Here is a 25,087-nt window from a genome sequence, read left to right as displayed (position 1 = left end):
AAATAACAAAGCTTTCAAAAACTACACCACCCAAGCCAGCCAACTACAACTTATTTACGTCCCAACATAAAGCAGACGATGCAGTAAGGTAAAAGGTAGTCACAATCTCAGTGTTTCTCCTCAATGCAACAGAACAGGTCTTTTAGCAACACTGCTGCAGTCTAAGTTTTTTTTATGGATTAAGTACATTTTCATGGATATGAACGGTACAAAACAGTTAACACATTGACAAATTCTGAACTTTATTTTGTCACAGATAACAAAATCTGTGAATACCTGTTATGGATACTTACACTTGGCCATTAAGTGACTAGTGTTTAAAGTAATTCATACAAGTACATACATAACCGTCACCTCTCTCACTCCTTTAAGCTCATTCAGCACTATTTTCACTAACCTCCAGTAACACCACCTCAGGGCCCTGCTCCCAAGGAGGGGTCATACTCAGCTCACAGTACACATCATCCCTACATGCACAGTGTCAAACAGACATGGCTTCTTTCATTCCTGTACTGTATCAGCAATGTACTGCCATAAACTGTCTGCATGACTTCTCTTTTGCTCATGTAATAAACACCCACACTCGTTTCCAACTGTAGTAGTCTGTACACAGCACTCCGTGCAGGGGATCCTTTTAAGTCCTTGGAAGTTGCCTGCAAATACAGCTTATTACAGCTCTGCTATATATCAAAACATGAGTACTTTATTATCCTTATGTGGGGAAAAAAGGCAAATATGGCTGGAAAGGCACTTTGTGTACAAGGACACTTCATTATACAGTTTGTGTGGACTACACAAATACAAGTACTGTAATTTACAGTTTAATTTGCAACAGGTCTCCGTGTAACAGACTGCAAATATCCCCTACACCTTTCAATGTTTTGATTTTGGTTTTCTGTTCCCACAGTTCCCCACAATGGTTATTTAGTACTTATTTTATTTCAAGGTTCAGAACTGTTTCAAAATAAAAGTTTCATGCTGTGGTAAAGAGGTCAACATAGCAGTACCTGTAAGCTTTGCCATCCATACATACTGCGGAAAAAAATGCCTGAACTAACATTCAGGCTGCTTCAATATATATGTTGCATACAACCTAAAACCAGACTTAAAACTGTACCTTGATGGTGTCAAAGGGGGATGCTATAATGACACAAGACTCTAGCTGCTTTCAATTAGGTTACTTAATTTGCTCCATTAACTGGAAACAGGAACTTACAATACATCATGCTTGTGAACATAATGAAAACCAGAAAGTATTCTGCAAAAGCTAATAATGAACACAGCAGTGCAGGTCTTTTTATACCAATGATTTAAGAACTGTGTATGCAAGATTAAAGAACGGTGTGCAATTTATTTTTTAAATGAATTGTTCCCACATTCACCCATTCTCCCCCATCTATATTGCACAGCTGTTTATTTTTTTCCACTGGATACCTTGAAACCTTGCATATTCTTTCCTTTTGGGAGAGTTTTGGTAAAGGATCCAACAGCATAATGGCCACAGATTTAGAGCTCATTAGGCACGGCCAGCATTAAGCTTGCTGATGTAGCAGAACATCATGTCAGAAAAGTAAATTTAGAGTAGACTTAACGGTTTCTTCCTGTGCCACAAACTCAGCCTGTTCAGCTGTGCAAATGCATGATGGTAGGATTCCAAACACGATCATCTTATCTGCCCTCATCATCAGAATTTGGTCCATTAATGATGAATACCTCTCATTAGTGGTTAAGCGTTTTCATCTTGGTCCTTGAAATAGAGATGATGTAGTGCATCAAATGCAGAGATTCGCTTTCTTGGGTTGAACATCAACAAATCCTGTTTAAAAATAAATCAATTCTGTCAGTAAAGCCTTATAACCATTTCATTCCCTCCAATTCACTTTTATCCTGTTACCAGCATTGCATTGCAGTCACTTTAAAGGACTATTCAAGAAAACACTTCTACTACTAAAGTACATTTTTCTGTTCTAGTCTCTATACTGAAACTCCAGGACTCCACAATAAATCATATATATATTTATTGTCCCTTCAAGAATATCTGCCATTACTACTTGCTAGAGTCTAAAACAAACGTTTTTCTTAACAGCAAATCTTTCAGACAGATTCTTGTAGCAGGCAAAGTACTCAGGACAAGAATACATTTTTACTAGGACAATTTTTGTTTTAGAATCTTTATCAAACTGTGTGCATTATAATAAATAAGGCAATCCAGGGCAATCAGCTCATCTTCCATCTAGATTCTTTTTCTGCAACAAAAATTGAACAAATGTAAAAAAATGGCACAGATGAACAAAAGCACAACACTAAACTCTCTCTCTCAAAGTGCTTGTATTTTACTTGTATTTTACTATTACCTAACTACTGGAGCTTTTTTCCAAGGGCCTCTACTGAAAATTGGTCTTCTTCAGCTGTACAATTCCATTTAAAATCAATCAATAAATACACCTTTAATTTATCTAGAAAGAAAGCAGCCTTCTATTACCTCAGCAAAATGTCCACAAACCGCAAAAAAATTAGTGAGTACTATTATGGTATTTCAATTTTTTCTGGTGGAGGGCTCTTAATGCAGCTAAAATTTTAATGGCAGAAATACAAGACCTGCAAAGTATAATTACAGACAGGTCAACTGGGACAGCCTTTCAAAATATAGGTCTCTCAAGAGAAGTGTTGTTCCTATGCTCCACATGTATACATCTTCAGAAGAGCTTGTCCTGGAGAAGTTAATGGTGGCAGCCTAGTAAAAACAAGAGATCAAACTTCCCAGTCCCCACCAACAGCCAATAAGCTCATGCTGTACATCCAGGTTTTCTAAGCAAGTTGAAAGATGCATATCTCTGTGTTCTGAGTGTCTGAACTGGGCTGTGCTTAGTCCATCTCCCGTGGAAAGGGCCAAGACAACCACAGATGATGCCTATCTATACAGAGGTAAGACTAAGAGATCCTCCTGGACTAGTGAGCTCATCATTCTGTCAAGAAAGGTGAGCCTAGCTAGCTTGCAAAGGAAAAGTACAGTTGTGTAAGGATCCTACCACAACAATGATGTCTTACTGCAGTTATGACACAAAAATGGAGATCAGTACTACTTGCCAAGTCTGACATCAAGCCGAACCTTCGGAGTTGTGCTCCCTATGCTAGGAAAAATGGGCACCTCTGCTGTTGCTGAGTTTGACATCTTTCCTAACTTTCAGTGCTGAGCACCCCATGATAGGAAAACATGGATGTCTGTTGCTTGCACCGTCTGACAACTTGCCTAATTTTCAGTGGTGAACACCCCATGAAAGGAAAATGGGGATCTCTGCTGCTTGCTTAGTCTGACATCTAGCCTAGCTTTCACTGGTAAATACCACTCATCCATGGCCACACTATCACCTAACTACAGACATCCTCCCACACCTGGTATATATGTTGCATCCACTGTGGCATATATACCGTATCTACATATGACAGTATTTGTTCCTTATTGCCCTAACAGGGAAACCTTGCTACAATTAGGACAAGGGGCAAAGAACTCTGAGATTAAGTCTGATCTGGAGAATGCAGGCCCTTCTGATGGAAATGGTCTGCACAGAATTATTCTGTGTGGGTACATAAGTTGCCTTCAGGAGAAGGCTAGATTCCACTGTCTATTCCCAGGCTTGTAATGCTAGCCTCTTACCTTTGTACATAATTGTGGTGTTGTCTGTGATGGCAGTCACAGTCCCAAGTTTTCAGACTGTCTTGATGGCTTTGATATTTCATTTGACAATCAACATTTTCCTGATGTTTACGTGGTACTTCTTACCTTGATGCATCTGTAGACTGTCAGAAGGGAAAGCCCTTGTTCTTTTGCAGTTGTTGCAACTACCACACAAATTCCCTCCTGATACAAACTGGGACTGAAACGACACACTATGAAGATCAAGACAGTTGGTCTCAGGTATACCATTGTAGTTTCTTCTCTTATAATCTTACCCGAGATGCCATTAATATGGTGGATACTATGTGGCCTAAACATTAACCTAACTGGCTGTTACCAATACTTTTCTTTCATGTCTTGAAAGAAGGCGGAAAGAAACTCCACCTTCAACTTTAATAGGCAAGCCTTGGCCTAGGACTCCCACTGCACCTCTAGCAGTGCCCACAGGAAAACTACTGCTCCAGTTTGTTACAAACTGGACTTCTGATTGTTGAAGGAAAAGCCCAATCTGCTGGGTCAGTCCAGCTGAACTCCAGTGCTGTCTGCATCTCTTCAAAAGTCTGTGCCTGAAATAAGGCATTGTCCATGTATGGGGATGCATATGGTACTGCGGTATGGCAACAACTTGCATAGTTAACATTTTGAATTTTGGAATGTCTGGGAACTGGTTTATCCTTGACAAGAGCAGAATGGGTCTCTAGGATCTGGCTTTTCCTGGTACAAGAAACAATCCTGATTAAGCTTCTTTGGCCTCTTGCCACAAGGAAAAACTTTCTACAATTTCCTACTCTTAACATGTCTGCTGGGAGGAGAGCAACTAGATGTTCCGGGTCTTTTGGTCTGGACAGAAACTGGAGTTTGCATTCAATGGAAAAGATGTGGAAGGCTCACTCAACTCGGGTGATATCCGACAAGTTTAGTAATGGGATGCCAGACTACTCCCTATTCTAGGGCAACACAGGGTAAGGGGTAGGGGATTAAGCAGGGGTGGGATTGGTACATTCACAGCTGCTCCATCTTGGAGCCGAGCCCTAGGGCACCTAAACTTCTATCCTCTTGCTGCCATTTCTCTTTCCACGTGACACATTTACCTTTGGTCTGTTTGCCTTTACCCTCCTTCTGGTATTAAAAGCTCTCGCGTAGAGGAATACTTTTTAGTAAATTTGCAGACTGGATGGCAAGAACTTAACATTAACAGTAGATGTCCTACTGATCACTGTTGCAGTATTCCTGACATATAGATAGTCATTGCTGACGTCTGTCTGGGCTACAGAAGCTTCACCTCAGCTTGTATGCATTGGGATATAGATAGATATAAGAACACAGATCCTCTGTCATCAGGCCAGCAGCCTGAAGACTACGGAGACAGGAGACTTGTCAGCTAGGAGGGGTGTAGCTCGAACAGGTAAGAAAACTTACCGGTTCCCAAAGAAAAATGAAGTTTGAAAAATATAGCAGAGGAGATGGAGGGTGGGATGGAATACTGCAACAGCGATCAGCAGGGCATCTACTGTTATGACAAGTTCTTACACAACTGTACTATGTCCTGACTGAAATCCCTGTGGCAGTATTCCTGACAAATGGTTGATTCCCAGAGCTGAAGAAAAGAAGGGTGGTTGGCTACTGAGTAGAAGAGATGCCCAAATGCCAGGGCAGAATTGATAGCGCAAAGGCTGCTTTGGACCTGAAGAAAGCAATTTTGTAGTATCTGGTAAAGGAGTGTACAAAGGACCAAGTGGCAGCCTCTAAGACAGACATAGAGTCTATTCCTTTGTGGAACCTGAGGAAGCCTCTGCCCTACTGGAATGTGCTTTTGAACAGGAAAGGCAAAGTCTTTGCATACTGTGAGTAGCAGAGACAGACAGCCTTAGAAATCAAAGCAGCAATAGCTTTGAGACTGGCTGCCCCCAGCTTAGGGCTCATAAATGATGCAAACAGCTCGCAAGTTTTTCATGAGGGATTTAGACTTCTTCAGATAAAATCTGAGTTGCACGTGAATGTTGATAATATAAGTTTCTTTCCCCCTTGTTTGTGGATTAGGAAAGAAAATTGGGAGATGAATAGCCTGACTGAGGGACAGCTCTTTCACTACCTTAGGCAAGAAGGACGGATTAGCCCTGAAACTCACCCCAGCCATGAGACCTTGCAACTCAAACTCTCCTAGCAGAAGTAAGAGCCAAGTGGATGACTGCTTTCCACATATAGATTTTTAGAGAAGTGGAAGATGCTGGGGCTCAAAGGGAGGCAGTATAAGTTTTTCTAACACAAAATTAAGATCCCAACAGGTAGAGGTGGATTTCCTTGGTAGGTTAAGGTGCAGGACTCCTATGAAGAAGAGCTTGATCTCCGCCCTAGCCAAAACGAGATAAGGCGGAGGTATGCATTAACAGCTGACAGGTGACCGTTTACAGAACAGTAGGCCAAACCTGACCTAAGTATTTCAAAGAGATGCTGCAGCTCAGCAGGAATTTGAGATAAAAGTGGGACCAGATTATGTTTGCAGCACCAATAGGAAAACCTTTTCCATTCAGCACTGTAAAATTTTCTAGTAGTTGGTCTCCTGGCCTCCTTTAGGACTTGAACCCCCTCTTCAGAGAAGAGGTGTCTTTTGAGGAATTAAAATCCAGAGATGGAAGGTTTGGGTGGATCAGCAATCCCTTTTGCTGAGTTATGGCCGGTTGAAGAGGAATTCTCCTGTTACTTCTTTTGCCAGGCAAAACAGTAGGGGAAACCAATGCTGCTTCGGCCAAAATGGGGACAGTAAAAGGAGTCAGAGTGTTTCCTTTTGTGCCTTGAGAAGAATTCTTGGAAGTGTCCGAGGAAGGAAAGCACAAGAGGAACTTCCTATTCTACTGGAAGGAAAAGGCATCTGTCCTCCACGCTCTGGGACAAGGGTCTCTGGTACAGAACTAGGGGAGCTGATAGTTGGTTGCTGATACAAAAGGTCTATCTGATGAGTGCCCCACTTAAGGGTGACTGTTTGGTAAACCTCTCTGTTCAAAGCACATTCATAGAGGTCCTCCAGGGACTGACTTACGGAATTTGCTAGCACACTATCCCGAGAAGGGATGTATGTGACTGTGAGCATGATTGTTCATTGGGGTTGCCAAGTTCCATACCTCTTATGCAAACCTGCACAGCTGGTAAGATCTGAAGCCTCCCTATTTATGTACCATATGACTGTGGTGCTGTCTGTGTAAAGGAAAATTGTGTAAAGTCTTACCATAACCATAGATGTTCTCTTCCATGTTGCAGTATTCTACTTGTGGTTTTACCCTTCTTCCTCTCCAGTATGTCTAGCCAGGTTTTCCAAAGATTTTCAGTCCCTCTTGGTGCGGATGTAATGTGGCATGGGAGCAGGTACGTGGGCCATAAAGGTGATGCCTGCATGCACCAGCCCTCAGAACATAAGAAGCCCCAGTCGGAACCAGTCCTGTGAGGGCATAGGCTGCCCAGTGTCACCCAAGACAGCAAATGCAGTAATACAAGAGGGGAGGGGAAGGTTGGAGGGAAGGACTACTGCAACATAGAAGAGAAGGACATCTATGGTTATGGTACGATTTTACACAACTTTCCTATGTCCTTCTATTTCAATGTTGCAGTATTCTACTTGAGTACCACAGCTCACTGAGGAATGGGAGGTGGCCTAGTTGAAGTTTCCAGGAATCTGTGTAGTATAGCCCTGGCAAACCCCACCCTAGATCTTGAGATATGGTCCAGTTTGTAGTGTTTGGTGAAGGTGTGTACTGAGGACCAAATGACTGCCTCCAGTATAGAGTTAGTGTCTAGTCCTTTAAAGAAGGCTCCAGAAGAGGCCATGGCTCTGGTGGAGTGGGCTTTGACATTGTCCTGGAAGGTTTTGCCATGGTGTAGGTAGCAGAAAGAAATGGTCCAGGATATCCAGGTCAAAACTGTTTGTTTGCTCACTGGTTTCCCCAAGGCCCTGGGGTGGAAGGAGGCAAACAGCTGGTCAGATTTCCTAAAAGATTTGGTTTTATGTAGATAAAAACCTAAGTTGTCTGTGGACATCTAGGGAATGCAGCACACTCTCACTATCCCCCCTGTGGGTTAGGGAAGAAGGTAGGCAGGTAAATGGCCTGGTTAAAGGATAGGTCATTCACCACTTTGAGAATAAATGACTGTTTTTTCCTGGGGTTCACCCTGTCCAGGTGGAAAATTAAAAAAGGTGGAGTAGCCATAAGAGCTTGCAATTCAGAAACCCTTCTGGCAGAGGTCAGAGCTACCAGCAATGCAGTTTTCCATGTGCAAAATTTTAAGGCGGCCTCATCTGCTGGTTCAAAAGGAGCTAGACTGAGTTTCTCTAGAACATAGTTAAGGTCCCAGGGAGGGGGAGACAGTTTCCTGGGTGGTCTCAAGTGCAATACACCCTTGAGGAAATGTTTGGAAGTGAGTCTGGATGGAAGGGGTGGATCCATTCGAAAGCAGCCGAGATAGCAGACAAGTGTGCCTTCAGGGATGAGTAAGACAACCCTGTCTGCATGAGTTCACACAGGTATGACAGGATGAGAGGCATATCACTTTCCAGCGGATCCAACAGTCTTCTGTGACACCAGATAGGATTTCCTACGGTTAGGTTTCCTGGCCTGCTGCAAGACAGCGAGCACGTCCTCATTACATAGGATTCTGATCTCTTTCAGACACCTATCTGCCACAGGGTGAGGTATAGGGATTCCCACTGTGGGTGTATTCGAGTCCCCTTGTGCTGTGTGAGCAGGTCTACTGAGGGGGGTAACTTGTGGTGACTGCCTTTAGACAGGTAAAGGAGAAACCAATGCTGTCTTGGCCAGTAGGGAGTCACCAGCAAGATTTTCGGCGAGTCCAGATGAATTTTCAGCAGGACCCTTTGAATCAGAGGGAAGCGGAGATACGTATACAGGAATTTCCCCTTCCATGTTACTGAGAAGGCATCTGTTGCTAATGCCTTGGGGTCTGATGTCCTGGTGCAGTAGCCAGGAGGTTGCCTGTTTATGGAGGAGGCGAACAGGTCGATTTGTGGAATACCCCATCTGTGGACCAGATTCAAGAATACATCCTTTTGCAGCATCCATTCGTGGTTGTTTGAAATGGTTCTGCTTAGGTTTTTTGCCTGGGAGTTGTGCAGGGATGGAATGTAGGCTGCCTGCAAGGAAATCCCCCAGGGAGGGGTAGAAAGTTCCCACACTTGCAGAGCTAATATGCATAGAAAGTAAGACTTGGTGTCCCCTCCTGCTTGTTGAGATACCACAGGACTGTGGGGTCTACACTAAAAAAACGAAGAGGTGTTTCAGTGAACACCTGTTGGTCGACACGTAATGAGCAAATGCACTAAAGCACAAACACTCAAAACAGAAATTTCCTTCCCTGGGAAAGAAATCGCTTGGCCATCCCCATGTGTTCGCCCCTTTCCTCACTGTAGTGCGATCACGGAGTTGATGCATTTAGTTGGAGGGTGTGGGGGGGCACAGCCCCCCCAAGTTATGTTTTAAAGTGTGTGTGTGTGTGTGTGTGTGTGTGTGTGTGTGTGTGTGTGTGTGTGTGTGTGTGTGTGTGTGTGTGTGTGTGTGTGCACGCGCTAGTGGTTTCTTTCCCAGGGAAAGAAACTACTGTTTTGAGCATTCGCTCTTTAGTGCATTCGCTCATTATGTGTTGACCATTAGGTGTTCGCTGAAACACCTCTTCGGTCTTTTAATATAGACCCAAAACTGTGATATTGTCTGTGAATATTTTTAGAGGCCCCTGCTCTAGGTAGGGTTGGGAGGCCTGTAGAGCGAGGAGGATGGCCCTCATTTCTCCGACGTTTATATGGTCTTGTTTGCGTCTGTCTACAAACCTTGTACTTTCCTTTCTCCTACAGTTGCTCCCCAGCCCAGATCTGAGGCATCCGAGTGCATAGTCTGGGAGGGACAGGGAGTTTGCAGTGGGATGCCTAGGTTTTGGGTTACCTGAGCAAGCCACCATTTCAGTTCCTGATGTAAACAGGGGAGCAGTGGAATTATGAACTCCAGAGTGTGGGAGTGCTAGGTCCACACCCTGACTGGAGGTACCATTGCAACTTCTTCATTAGCATCCTTGCTAGGGGCAGCACTGGAATGGCAGCCGCCATGTAGCCTAACAATCTCAGGAATTGTTGTGCAGTTAGCTCCGTAGCTTGCAGGGCTGTAAGAGGGTGGTTTGAAAGGGATACCACCTTTTCTGCTGGGAGGAAGGCCTTCATGAGGTGTGTCCTGATCCTGCAAACCAGGAAGACAACATCCTGTGTGGGATTGAGGTGAGACTTTGGGTACTTTATCAGGAATCCCAGAAACTGCAGAAGTCTGGCAGTGGCTTAGAAGAGTTTCCCTGTCTTCTGCCTGGACTAGAAAATCAAAGTATGGGAATATCTGAATAGCTTCTGCCCTGCAATAGGCAATGACTGGAGCCAGGCATTTCATAAATATCCTGGGGGCAGTAGAAAGTCCAAAGGGCAAGGCACAGAACTGAAAGAGATGAGCCTGCCATGAACCCGAGGTATTTTCTGAAGGTGGGCTTTATGGGTATGTGAAGGTAGGCATCCTTTATGTCCAAGGTAGCCATGAAGCCCTGAGGAAGGATGAGGGGAAAGAGTAGGGAGGGTGAGCATCTTAAAGGCAGGAACTTGAAGGAAAGGATTGAGGCGTGAGAGGTCTAAGATTGGCCTCCATGGTCCCTCCTTTCTGGGTACCAAAAAGATTTCTGAGTAGAAGCCTTTTCTTTTTTCCTGTGGAGGTACTGGTTCTATGGTGCCTTGTAGCAGTACGGTTTGCAGGACCTGATGGAGGAGTAGCTGGTTGGGAGGAGGCAGCAGGATGCCCTGTTTTGTTTGGGGGGTGAACCAGGACATGGTGTCAGTTTTCAATGATGGACTGGACCTACTAGTCTGTGGTAATGAAAGACCATGTAGGGAGACAATGAGAGAGGCGAGTGGATAGGGGAATGGTGTAGGGGGGGGCTGTAGTACTGGCAGGCAGTCAGACACTACCTGCCCTATCAGGAAAGGGAGGCCTTTGGCTGGAAGGCTGAGAAGGTCTAGCCTGTGGAGGTTGCCTTCTAGAGGGTCTTCTAGATCTAGGTGGAGCTGTGGGCCTGGAGGTTTTCCTGATGAACCGTGTCTTGGTTGGTTGGGGGTGGAAGGGATATTTCCGAGAGAGAATATTTTCTCATGACATGGCATAACTGTCCATGATAATCCAGATGTCCCACTGTCTGTGGCAATAGCTTCCCACCTGACTATGGAGAGAGAGAATCTTTGGGAAAGAAGAGTAACTGGACTAAGGGCTGGAGGAGGGGGTGCTACAAAAGCAGTCACAGAGTTTTGCTTCTGGAGGGAGGTGAGCCTGCTGAAGGCTCCCTATTGGATTTTTCAGAGTACCTTTGCCTAGGGGGTTTATTTTGTTTTTGAGCTGTCATCTGATCCTTTCTAATGAATGAGGTCAATTTAGATGGTAAGTTCCTATGGTATCCAGGAACCACGGATTGAAGACTCAGTCTGCAGTCTTTCATGGTCTTAATCTGGTCTTGGAGCGTTTTGAACAGGCTGGTCTCCTGAGGACCAAACAGCAAGTCTTCGTCAAAGGCAGAGTGTAGAACTTTACATTTGAATTTCTCAGGTATAAGTTAGCGGCATAGCCATGGATATCTGTAAACAGACCCAGTGGCAGCTGCCCTAGAGGAAAGGTCCACAGTATTAACTGCACTTAATGATATTTCTGGCTATTCAAGTAGCCTGCAATACTAAGCGCTGAATTTGATGCTTAGACTCTGTTGTACGAGGGTAAAGTATAACTAATGAATGCAGGACAGAGAAAGGATTCTGTCATTTGAGACTGGAAGTCAACTGCCCTAAAGGCAAGGGTAGCAGAGGTGCAAGTCTTTTCCCCATCTATCCATAGCCCTATCTTTGTCCATTTAAAAGGGCATCGTCACTGGGCAGATGCTTGGACGGCTTAACTGAAGACAGATACTGCAGATGGGTCTGCCACTGGAATGTTGTATATGTAATGTCATCACACACCTTGTAAATCGTCTGGTCTCTTAGAAGCTGGAGGTTGAGAATCAGGTGTAGAGCAGGTGGACTGGAAAGCCTCGAGGGCAGGAGGGACTGGAGAAAGGGCAAGGGAAGCAATATCAAAGATATTCTAATACTACTTCTGGTCATCCGATATCTGCAAACAGTGCCATTCAAAGTGTTTCATCATGTTCTGTATAATCGCCCTAAAGGAAGCTTCCTCGGTAGGGGAATCTATGGAGAGGGCGTCCTCTTTGTCTGAAGAGATTTTCCCTGGATAATGCAGCTGTAGCCAAGAGAATAGTCAGAGTCATAGTCCTGTTCTTCATCAGAAGAGGAAACTGGGGTAGGCTTCTGAGGAGTAGACTGCGGTTGCAGAAACCCATATGAAGGGGGTTTTAATGACATAGTAGCTTTGAACAACTCCTGTGAGAAGTCCAGTAACTCCTTTTTCCTAACTGCTAAGGGAAAAGCTGCAAGCTTAGTCTTCTTTTTAGGTGTGACATCCACATGGATGAAACATGGAGGTTTAGAACCGTATCTGACTTCTATCGAACAGCCAGGGATCTCTTCTATGACCAAAATCTGAGGGATGACGTGTAGCCCCTTGGAACTGATGAGATGCAGTTCCACTAAGTATCAGCAGTCTGGAAGGCCTCAGGAGCCATAAAGGCCTCCAACGGAGCCTTGGTGGTGATCAACTAAGTAGCAGCTTGATGTACAGCAAGTTCTACAACCACAGCTGGTAAGTCAGAGTCAGAAGCATTAAACTGTGGATCCATTCAAGGTTGCTTCGGGTTTTTGTTTTGGAGGCAGAGCAACATCTGAGAATGCAGAGTCAGTCATGTTGGACTGAGCCAAGCGTTTAAGACACTGGGTGTCTAGAAAGTGTTGAGGGTGGAAAGCCTCAACCCAAGGATTTTGGGAATGAATGGTTGGCAAACTGAGCAAGATTTGTGATTGTGTTCCAGGCCTAGGTAAAAAAAAAAAAAAAAAAAAAAAAAGTGCATGGTATGCAAGACCTTGCATGGAATCTACCACACTTACACTTACCCCTCCTAGCTGACCTCTACAACTTTCAAACAAAATACTAATAGATAAAAAGGAAGGTTCCCCAATAGGGCACTTATATGGATAAAATGATCAACTCAAAGGTACCAATGACTAAAGAAACAGCCCCACGGATGCAAGACCTGAGTATGGGTTGCCAGCAGTATAATTTGGGGATCCACGATCGTACATACATCAATATACCACAACTCACTAAGAGCTGAGCTCATACATCGGACATATGACCTAGGGAAGGTAAAGTGCTGCTACCCTAGTTGGACAAACACTGAATCCACACATCAGGAATACTGATTTCAGTGAAGACATAGCATCTTTCACTGCATAGTTTTCCAGACGTCCTACAGTTTTGAAAACACAAGCAAAAAGTCTGAAGAGTAAGCCCTCATCATTGGGTGGGGGGCATTACGGAGCTGCACTTTCACATCCTCTGAAATGGACTCAGCCAAAAATACCTAATGATAGCTAAGCATACAGCATCAATTCTGGATGCTGCATCTACAGAAGTGCACTCCCATTTCAAGGCATATTTACTCAGCTGTACACAAGTCTAAACTTGCTTAAGAACAGTTGTGTTTAGTCCTGCTTTCCCCCACAATCATTGTGGAGTTGAGGCATGTTGTTGGTACTTCAGAATGTGGGCTTGGCAATTTAGTCTCTTGAAAGTCAGGGATGTTGAGGTGTACACTTTCTCCCATACTGGTTATGTAGTCTGCTTTACATCTCATTGTGAACAGTATGATTTCCCGATTATCTTGTTCCCCTTGCAGTTTCCGGGGACAGTTGGCCTGTATCTGTAGGGCAGGTCTCTTGGTGGTGATGGCAGAGTGGGAGTTCTTCTCTAGGGATGTAGCTTCAAAGCATTATTATCTGAATTGGATAAATACTTACAGGTTTAGAATATCCTAGTCCAACAATGTCTTCGGTATCTCTTCTGGGAAGTAGAGACCTCTGTGTGTTAGCAGTTGAAGTGCTCCCTCCAGTGAGAGACATCTCCAAATGAGATGTTGTGGAGCCAGAGGACAAGTAAAGAAAGATACAGCTCAATTAGTCCCTCCTATTCCTAGAGTAGGCAGAAAAAAATTTCTCTCACAGGAGAGACCTCCTCCATCCTTTTGGGTGGAGGGACACCAGTAACCAAAGACTTGAGGTCTGGCTGCAGACTACATGAAAATGAAATAAACCTTTAGCCAATTTAGGCCAGTCCTGGGAAGGAGGACAAGTCAGGTAGTGCAACTGTTTACATCTGATAAGCACCTGGGTGTCAAACGTCTGGATCCTGGGTGGTTGGGTGCCGCAAGAGATTTGGGCAGATGTCCCTGGGTACAGATTTGTGAGTATAGAGGCCTTCCTGAACTGCTATGTGGTGACCTTACTACCCTTCAACAATCAAGTCCTCCTCAGGGGTGGACTCCCATGAACTCCTATCCAACTTAGACTTTTGGGCCTGGTCTTCAGTCCAGAAGGACATGCTAATGGCAGAATGTAAGAGAGTCTCCAAAGAAGACAGGGCAGAGATCTCAGCAATAACAGGCATCAACGTTAGGGGTAGCTTGAGATCCTCCATGGAGTGGATGCCCTCTAACATAGGAGTTTCCTCTAAACTACTGAATTCAAGTCATCTCCACAACCTTCTCTTTTTGGATATGCTTTTCATTTTATTTCTCTGTTTGGAAGGGATGCCTGTGCCACCTTGCTGCTGTGGGTGTGCATACATAACAGGTTTAACACGGTCTTGAAGCACTTTTTGTTCTAATACACTTGGGGAACTTCCTGCCTTCTCATTAAGAGTCTTGGAACAAAAGTTCTGACATACTGAAGACAGCTGCATTGCGCTCAGGACTTGAGCAACAAATGCAGTGATCGTGGTAGTCTTTTGTGAGGCAACTGACATCTACGTGTGGCATTTGCTACCCATTTTGTCTGCTTTCAGAAATTTACTAAACACAATAAACAGCTCTTGCAAATAATAAAATTTCCCTGTGGTGTTACTTATCAGCTCATTGTTCTGTAATCTTAAATGTGACAGACATCGGACTGCAATGAGCTCCCTTAATGCAAACATGAAACAGGACAAGAAAAAAAAAACTAAAGATGGTGTAGGAGACACTACCAACATATTAGGTAAGTGTGGATGTTTGAGGAGAGATACCTCAGCTCGGCCATGGGAGAAACTTGCGCAGCTCTGGAAATCAGGGCGCCAGTGAACTCGGCCAGTGGCAGTGATCCACATTTCCCTACTGCAACAACTGCAACAGTAAGCCAGAAGAAGAAATGGTAGACCTGCGAGATTATACTCATCACAGCAATAGATGATCAAACAGGATCACTACTGCAGTGTATTTCCTTTAAACTTGATAAACAGCCACAGAAAGACATCCTTCCTCCTGGCCAGACTGCCACAGCTGTCAAAATCCCCAGAGTGGAGATGGTCTCCTCCACATTCAAAAGACATCAGTAGGAAGAAAAAAAAAAAAGAAGACAGCAGCCAGTGATACATGTTTCTTAATTTTTTATAGAAAATAGCAAGTGTATCCATAAGTCCCAGGGAAGATGCTAGGACTTGGCCATCCTAGGTGCTTTCCCCTTCTACAGGGGCCTGCCAGCAGCAGCAGACACCCTTGAAAGAAGGTCCTCAGCAGTGAAGCAAGCTCGCCCAACACCATCTCCTCGGAGGACAGGTGAAGTACAGAAATCAACCCCCCCCCACCACCACAATGACAGGCTAAAGTACACCTACAACTACAGCAGTTATCTGCCACATGAAAATCCTTTGTTAGGGGGACTACACTTGGACAACTCTACTACATTTTTATTTAGAAGGACCAGTGTTGCATTAAGCACTTTATGACACCCAGAAGTCCACAACGTGGCCAACTGCGTCTTGGCAAAGGCTGGGGGCAACCGTGTCTTGGCAAAGGCTGGGGGCAACCGCGTTTTGGGAAATGCAGTGACCAAACCTACTCAGATTCTCTGTTCTATATTTATTTTACATTTGTTAACCGGGAAAGTCCGACTGGAGACACATCCATTTTCAGCGGAGGCCCGGGGAGAAGAGCTCCAACAGCATGTCAAAGAAATTACACAAGAATATCATACAGAGATATAGGTTCCACAGAAACATAAGTTATGCATAGAATCACAATTCCTTTAGTAAAGGCAGTATACAGCATTCTAGTAGTAGGGTTTATATAGAATATAAAATATAAACAAGAAAAAAAAATTTTTTTGTGTCTTTCTAAATTAGGAGTACTCTCAATATTTTGTTACAGAAATAACCAGTGATTATTAAGCTTTACAGTGAATGAAATTATGGGACCTTTAGTAGAATCCTTGAACATGGTACTGGCACAAATTAACCTGGGGAGTAGCATGAACAAAGCCAATTGCTTGAAGAATGGGTTCTCATGAGTTTCTTAAATTGAATAGTGGAGGTTATTTGGCTAGGTAGGGAGTTCCAGATTTTGGCAACAGTGCAGGCAGAGAGATTTGCCAGCATCATTTTTGTGTCTGATAACACTTATTAGGTTCTGAGAACTAGATTGTAAGATTCTGGTAGGGATGAGGGGGGTTAATTATATTTTGAGGTGCAGGGTTTGGAAGGTAGAAGAGATTATGCACTATTGTGAGTTGCTTAAACAGAAGTAGTTGAGGTAGCTTAAGCCAATTGAGTTGGTTAAGAGCAAGACAGTGGTGGGATTTTGTAGGAGGTTCAGTAGCAAACTTGGCTATTTTGTTATAACAAGATTCCATTTTGTTCAGATCACTCTGGCGGAGATTAGTAAGGATGGGAGAGGCATAGAGAAGGATGGATAAGAGATGAGTTCTTGTAATAGTAGCTTTGGTTTGTTTAGTTATAAAGTGTTCGTTCCTATAGAGAAGTCCTAGTTTTTTATTAACTTTCTTAATAGTTTGTGCTATATGGATGTTAAATCTGAGGTTATTGTCTATTTCTACACCTAAGAGTTTAGTATGTGCAGTTGGAGTGATTTGAATGTTATCTTTGGAGTGAATGGTGAAAGTGTTGTTGGGGGGGGGGGGGGCATGACCTGGGCCGAAAATAATTAGTTTTGTTTTTTTGGGGTTAAGAATAAGTTTGATGTTTGTGAACCATGTTTTGGCTAGAGAAGAAGTGTTTTGGGTGAGGATTTGCAGTTCCTTTAATGTGGGGGCAGTACTTATAAGGGTGGTGTCATCTGCATATTGTACTACTGGTGCTGTGAGTGAGGACGAATTGATTTGGTTGGTGAATAGTGAGAACAATAGTGGGCCAAGGATGGATCCTTGAAGGACGCCTATGGATACAGGGGGGACAGCTGGTCATGCCATAGGACTGCTTGCTGTCAACCAGGTAAGAAGCTAGTAAACCATGATATAGTGGAGGGGCTGAGGCTTAGGGTAGATAAAGTTTGGAGAAGAATGTTCTGGTCTACCATATCAAAGGCTTTAGATAAGTTTAAGAAAATGGAAGGTACAAACAGTCCCTTGTTTCTATTGTAGTTAACTATATCTATAAATGATAGTAATGCTGTGGTGGCGCCGTGGGATGGTCTAAAGCCATGCTGGGTTTTGGAGATTAAGTTGTTTTGTAAGAGGTACTGAAGTAGTTGAGAATGTACAACTCTCTCTAATATCTTGGACAGAAGTGAAAGTGTTGCGACTGGGCGGTAGTTGTGCGATGTTTGCCAAAGGGTGGGGACTTTGAATTCTGCAAGTGGCCTGTTTATGAGGATGGACACGGGATAGGCTATGGCATCTGCTGCTATCTGAAGGAATTTGGCTTGTAGGGTGTCAGCAGCTGGTGTGGTTGGTTTGAGTTTCTTAAGGAGCTTTGAAATAATTTTAGTGGGTACAGGGTGTAGGGAAAAGTTGGTGGAATTGTTTTGAGTAGTAGGGTGGGTTTCGCTAGCACCTGGTATAGGGCTGCTAGTGGTACTGAGGGCATTGGTAAGGGTTTGGACTGTTTCGGTAAACTTGTTAAATTGTGTGGGAATGTTGTCATGGTTGTTTGGGTAGTACTGGGGTTGGGGTGGTGACTTTACCTGGGTGGATTATACCATTTACTGTAGCCAAAAATTTCTTAGGGTTGTTGGCATATTTTTCCTGTAGGTTCATACTAGGCTATCTGCCCAAGGGCATTTATAAGCCTAGCCCAGAGTTTTGTGGCTTTCGCCACCCCTTTAGTTTGGAGGATACTATGCCCATTATTTTGCTGTGCCTCTGTCAAGCAGTGACACTGAGATAATCCCTGGGGTATATAATCCCTGGGGTATATCTGCGATCTCCCATCCATTGGTCAAGATTTCTCTTGAACAAAGCCAGCGAGGTGCTCTGCCTCACATGTACCGGGATTTTGTTCCACAGCATAGGGAGTCTCTGGGTGATGAATCTGTCCCTCCAGCACGTCCTATTAATAACCGTGTCAAGGTTTAAGTCTCCCGCCCTTGTAGTTCTGAGGGATCTAGATTTTTTGAGGTGAAGCATGTTCATCAATTCTGGGTTGGACATGGCCTTGCATGTCAGGCACAGGTCACCTCTGAGCAGACGGTAAGCGACTGAATAGAGCTGGAGTTCCTTCAGTCGGGCAGCATAGGACATATTTTTGAGACCCTTTATCCTTTTGGTGAGGAATTTTTGGGGCCTTTCCAGTTGCTGCAGGTGTCGTGTCAGATACATTCCGAATGGGGCATTGTACTCAATCATTGGTCTGATGAGTGATGAGTACAGGGGGACGATGACTTCCCTTGATCTAGATGTGAATCCCTTCATGATCAGGTGGGCAATGTAGAAGGTCTTCCGAACTACTTTGGCAACGTGAGTGTCAAACGAAAGGTTCCTGTCAACCTGGGTCCCCAGATCCCTGATAACCTCTTCTGAGCTCAGTGGGTTGCCACCTATATGGTAGCTAGGGGTAACCTTGTTTTTCCCAAAGGGTATGACTATGCATTTTTTGGTGTTTAACTTTAGGCCATGGCTCTGGCACCAGTTATCCGTTTCTATAAGACCCTTCTGAAGGATATCTGTGTCAGATGTGTTCTCAACTATGGCGCCCAGTTTGCAGTCATCTGCAAATTTTGTCAGCCATAATCCTCCTGTGTTTGCTTGTACTTCTGAAAAGTAGATGCCGAACAGGAGTGGGCCCAGGACAGAGCCCTGTGGGACACCACTTGTGACAGGCTTTGAGTCTGACATGGCGCCAGCAACTCTGACCCTGTGGGTTCTGTCACTTAGCCAGTTTGCAACCCATCTTGTGACGTATGGGTTTACATTTAAGCTGATGAGTTTAAAATGATACCTGAGTGGGGTATTGTGTCGAAAGCCTTTGCCAGGTCGAGGTAGGCTGTGTGGACTGCCTTTCCCTCATCAATGGCCTTGGTGACTGTTTTGAAAAAGTCAACAAAGTTTAAAAGGCATGATCTGCCTTTGACAAAGCCAAACTGGGTCGGATCCAAAGTCTGCAAGTCCCCTAAGTCTTTATTTATGAGTTCCATTATGATCCTCTCCATAGCTTTGCAGATCAGGCTTGTCAAGCTGATGGGACGGTAATTTCCAGGGTCGGTGGAGGCACCGCCTTTGTGAAGTGGGACCACAGTTACCGTACGCCACTCCTTAGGCACGTATCCTGAGGTGAGGCTAAGATTAAACAGCTGCCCTAACTGTGGATTTAATTCCTCATTGAGTTCGTGGAGCACACAACCGGGGACACCATCTGGTCCTATGGATGCTGTGTTTTTTGCTTTGGAGAGAGCAGTTCTCACCTGAGCGTTTAAAACTCCATGCCACAAGAAACTGTACTATTAGGTAACTTTAATATTGACTGGCTGAACTGCTCTAGCTGCACTACCCACATTATCCTCCATAGATTTACCCAAATTATGTCCACCGCAGCCAGAACAGACAAAACCTCAAAATGCTTTTTGGCTTTGTTTTGAAGTTCTTGGTAGGTTTGCCTCAGATTACTGGTTTTGTTCTTTTGATATCGACTCCAGGCCAGATCCCTCTCTTTCACTGTAGTCTTTGTATCTTTAGTTAGCCACGGAGCACAGTTACATTTTAGTCTTATAGTCCTGGAGGAGGCATGACAGTTTAGGAATTTAAGGAAAGTGGAGTTAAAGTACTGTACGACGTCATCTAGAGATAGTAGTTTTAAGGGTGTCCAATTACAGCTTTGTAGTGAATTGATGAAGTTAGTTGTTTTAAAGGTCTTTTTGTTACGTATTACTCTGAGGTTGGGTTGGCTTATGTAATGGGGTCTGTTCCGAATTAGGAAGGCTGGTTGATGATCATTTAGACTGTCAGGTAGACAGCCAGAGTGCCATGCTAGAGCGGGGTCAGATAACAGAATCCAGTCTAAGATGGATTCGCGTTTTGAGGTTTTGTCTGTTCTGGCTGCGGTGGACATAATTTGGGTAAATCTATGGAGGATAATGTGGGTAGTTGGAGTGCAGCTAGAGCAGTTCAGCCAGTCAATATTAAAGTTACCTAATAGTACAGTTTCTTGTGGCATGGAGTTTGAGTTCCAGTTTAGCAGGTTTTCCATTACAGCAGTGTTATTGCCTGGTGGAATTGTAGCCACCTGCAATAATGATATGTTTGTTTGAGTTTAGTTTTAATTTGGCAAGGATTAGTTCAACATCTTTGATTTCTTGGGTGTTATAACCAATTTGTTAAATGGTGAGATGATTTTGGAACAATATCGCTATGCAACCTCCCTTTTTCTCTACTCTATCGCTGCGTATTATGTTAAAGCCAGGGGCTATAATCTCATTATTATGGTGTTCTGGTTTAAGCCATGTGTCACTTAGCATGGCTATTTCTGGTTTATATACAGCTAGAAGGGCGTGAAGGTTCTGGATTTTGTTAAGTGTACGTCTTGCATTTATGTTAATGAAGAGGACAGAGGAGGTAGGTCTATAGTACAGAGGGTTTGGCTGATTAGAGTTTGTGTAGGGTGCTGTGGTGGGCCCTGGATTAGGGTGAATGTCACCACAGCGAATGAGTTTGTAGAGTAGGTGAAGATACAGTATAGTTTGTGTAGTAATTTAATATTTCTTAATGAGGAGTGAGGGTTAGTTCTGACTGACAGTTTGTAGTGGGAGAAGAGACTGATCTAGAGGAAGTGAGGTCTAGTAGTGTGATAGGGAAGTTACAAAGTTTCAAGGGAGTGGATAGAGGTTCGGTTTGCCATTGTGGGGAGGTACTGATATGTAGTTGGGTGTGATAAGAGGAGAGGTAGGAGAGCAGGACAAAGGTGATGACAGTACATAGGTAGATTAGTACTTTTATTAAGTGGGACTGTTTATAGTTCATCATGTCTGGTGAAGAGTGCTTAAGGGCAGTAACTTAAAGTGGGTTAGATATATTAATGAGTGATAGTAAGGGTGTGGTGAAGGGTGTTGGTTTGTAAGTGATATGTGTGGTGTGAAACTCTAATTGGGTGGGAGGAAACTGAGAGGGTGTGCCTTCAGAGTGAAACAAATCTGTCACTGAATGGCACTCCCAATCTTTTAATAAAAGCATTGCATTTAGCTAGCTTTTTGGAAAAGGTTTGCTTAGATACTGGCCTGTCCTTGAGAAAGTGTCGGAAGCAGCAGCTGCTCCCTGTAGACTGAACTATAACCTGACCCTGAATGGCCCTCTCATGCTTCTCATAGCAAAAAGCAAAACATTCAGCTAACTACTTGGAAAGTTGTTCCTTGGATGTTTGTCTGCCCTCTTTTCCTTGAAGGCCACAAACAACTGATCTGGCAAGTTAAGGAGGACTTTGTTCTGGTCAGATAATATTTAAACTGGCAACAGACAAAGGAAGTGCAAGGTCCTCTTGCCTTTATTATAGTGTGGAGAGAAAAAAAACACTCAGGGGGACAGTCTGATTAATGGAGATCTCAAGACACCACCTTCACGACTAAAGAATGGTTTCTTCTGACACTGCCCATACCCCTGTGAAATACTGTAAAAAAACAGCTCCCTGGACATTACAGTTTGGAGTCATAATATGCGGTATGATCTTGTGGCTGCAAAAAAACAGTCTTCTTGGACAAATTCTTGAGTGGGCTGATAATGCCAGTTCAAACAGGTGCAAGGTCATCTAAAACATAGCTAAATTAAAGATACTAAAGTGGTGGAATAATCCTTGGTGGTCTAAGATAAAAACTCAACTTAAGAATGGTTAGATTAGCAAGTTATTTGTTAATGGTTGCTGCAATGGAATCCATGATGAGAAGGCAGACACATGCACTATAATTGAACAACAGCACAGTACTGATGAAACCGGATCCAATAAATACAAGGCCTCTGATTACACTGGGTCTTGGTTTCTCTTCCTGGAACAAAATGAATAGTTTTGCCATTTTGCTAGGTCAAGATTTCCTCATAGTACATGTTATGGTTTTCCTCCATGACAAACAGCATACCCTTAGGAAAAAAGGGTGCTTGAAAGGTATGAGATTCAGATCATCCAAGACATCAGCATGAATATCTACAAGTTCAGGGTGAATCAGGCTGCCAGACCTCTGAGTAAGCTGGTTTAGCTTCATATTGCAAGATGGGTCCCTATTAAATTGCCGAATGTTTCAAAGTACGAATGTCATATGGTTGACACCATATGATTGAACTTGAGTACGAAGATGAAAGGCAATGGCTCCGTACGAGAAGAATGGGAAAATTTCCCTTTTCTGCACTGAAGTGCGGTCTTGGAGTTGGTATATTTAAGTAGGTGGGGGTGCAGGGGGGCTTGCACCCCTGCTCAGAGCGTTACTTTTTTTTTTTTTTTTTTACTTTATTATATATTCGAGGTTTCAGGTTTCACTCATATGTTGTGGAACATATGAGGTTTGAAATTTTGAAACTTCGAATATATAATATAGACCCTTGCACGACACATCACAGTTCTTTCACAAGTTGTAACAAGGAAAACCAGTATTCAGTGCATCAGTGCCACAATGAGAACAACCCTGGGTTTCTCACTGCATACCTTCTGCACTACCAGCAGAATAAAGGGGTAGGGGTATGCATGCATAAACACCTTTCTGGTGGGAGAAGAATGCATGCATACACCCTCTAGGCTCCACTATATAGGGTTCTTTTGAAGTAGCTGGTAATCTGGTAGTTAGCCACAGAGGTCAACAGATTTAAGTCCAGAATCGCCTATTTATCCATCAGGGATGTGAGCATCTCTTTGTTCAGCTTCCGCTCGTGGCTTCCAGACAGGGTCTGCTCAGGTTATCAGCAACGCTTTTGAGTGCTGAGTGGGTGCATGCCACTCTAAGCTTAACACCTGCCTGCAAAGCGTACACCTAAGCTTGGAGAGGGGTGTTCTACAAAATATGAATATTTTACACTTTTTGGATTTAGTTTGAGTCCATTTTCAGTCTACTAGATATTTACAAGTGTGGGCTCCTGTTGATGGAACAGCTCCCAGTTTTTAGTGATCTGCAAACTTAGTTGGCCAAAAGTCCTGGTTCCTCATCTGGAGACTGGAAAAATAAATGTAGAAAATGAAGGCTCCCTACACTGAGCCCTGCATGGACTCCACTGGTCACGGTCACACTTTCTGATGAGGTGCCTGCTGCTCTCAGTTCGAGTTCTGTTTTTTAGCCACTTGACACATGAATTTATTTATAAAGCATCAAGCTTACTTACAATGCCTACAAGAGATGCACTATTGAAAGCTATGACCACCATTAACAGCCTATGTAACCCTCTTGAAAAAAAGGTTAACCAGATTCAATAGGCAACCATCTTCCTCTTTGAAAGCCAAGTTGCTGAGGGTTAAGCCTACAAAGGATTTTTATCATCTCAGATAAACAGTACCATGAAGTGTGTTAAGGACTTTATTATAACTGATCTCAGTCCACGGCTTTACAGATCAGACTCATCAAGCTGATGGGTCTATAATTCTTGGAATAGGTGAAAGGGCTACCCTTGGGTACAGGCACCACCACTGAGATATGACAAACTTCAGAGACAAAACCCACAGCTAAACTTGGGCTAAACATTTTGAGAAGTGGCTCCACAAAGGCATTCTTAGTCATATTTCTTAATCATCATGGAATATCACCTAGTCCCATGGAATAAGTGTTTCAAGATTTGGTTAGCGCATTCAGTCCATGTTCCTTTGTGAAAATATGGGTTGAAAGATTTTTGCATAGAAGTTGCAGGTGGCCAAGTTAAGCAATTAATTTATTTGCTGCTATACTGGCAACATGTATTGGGTCAAAATATGAGGAGCCATTCTGTATGAGCTCAAAATACTGTTTGGTGTTGTTCCTGACGTTGCTAAAGGTTACATAACTGTCCTCCATTTCAGAGGCAAGACAAAGTTCAAACCATACTTTAATAGGTCTATTAATATTTTTCAAGTTTTAGTAATATGATATTATCCTTGAAATGAGGGGGTTTACATACACTGTATAATTTAAATATTTTTTGCGTTGTGAAGTTTACTTATCTTGGTGGACCACCACAGTTTGTTTTGCAACTTCTGACAAAAAAATTTGTTCTGGTTGGAAATGTCAATTTAGTGTATCTAAATGGACACAGAAGTCCTTTGTGAAGTTACCGGCTGTATCAATGTCGGAGCTGATGATGCCACAAGTGAATTCTGAAACCCTGGCATAAAACCACAGGAAGTTAGCACATTTAAAATATTTGAATTCTGACATATTTGCTGCAAAGGCTTTATGCACTCAGAATGAATGTTACAGATTTATGGTTCAAGGAAGGAACTCCCAGATGAACAGTATCGTAAAGTGGCTAGAGATGTTACCGACCACACAGAGTACTATGTCCTCTAGTAAGTTTTTTTTACTAGTTGCTGTTGTCTTTCGGCTTTTCCTAGTTAGGGGTTGCCATAGCGGAACTCCAGTCTGCTAATGATTGGCAGTAGATTTTCACGAACGCAGAGGTACCAGCTTGACGTTCAGCCTTCACCGAAGGCACGCTCATTTTCGCATGTCTTTCGAATGCCCACCCAACCGGGGGGAGGACATACAAACTCCACACAGAAGGCACTCCCTGCACTCCAGCTGAGAATCAAATGAGAGAACCTCTTGCTGTGAAGCAACAACGATACCGCGGCACCACCGCGGAATTAAGTTTTTTTTTACTAGCGTTCTACAGAATTATTTAAGTACTTTTGGGGATACCCTATACTGGAAGAACAAACACCCCACTTTGAGGGGGGTACTTAAAATCCCCCAGAACAATGGAATTCATGTTAACAGGGAGTTCACTGAATGGATTTAGGAATCTTACTTGACCATCAGGGGACATGGAGGGTGTCTTATAACAGAACAGTTAATAGCTTGTCCTATATATGG

At 43.5% G+C, this 25,087-nt stretch overlaps 1 protein-coding gene across 3 annotated transcripts in view; it reads right to left on the bottom strand.

The window, feature by feature from the left end:
- Positions 1-225: 225 nt before the first annotated feature.
- The window catches only part of CDK4 (cyclin dependent kinase 4), a 357,049-nt gene continuing 332,187 nt past the window's right edge, over positions 226-25,087 (bottom strand). For all 3 annotated transcript variants that reach the window (XM_044071272.1, XM_044071273.1, XM_044071274.1), the window contains one exon: positions 226-1,816. In XM_044071272.1, the coding sequence (XP_043927207.1) occupies positions 1,727-1,816 (90 nt within the window). In that variant the 3' untranslated portion in view covers positions 226-1,726. The remainder of the gene's footprint in view (positions 1,817-25,087) is intronic.

Source organism: Protopterus annectens, chromosome 5.part0, assembly GCF_019279795.1.
Source record: "Protopterus annectens isolate FY-2018-M chromosome 5.part0, PAN1.0, whole genome shotgun sequence".
NCBI lineage: Eukaryota > Metazoa > Chordata > Ceratodontiformes > Protopteridae > Protopterus > Protopterus annectens.
Note: the sequence above shows the minus strand (reverse complement) of the source record. Positions and strands in the feature narration are given on the sequence as shown.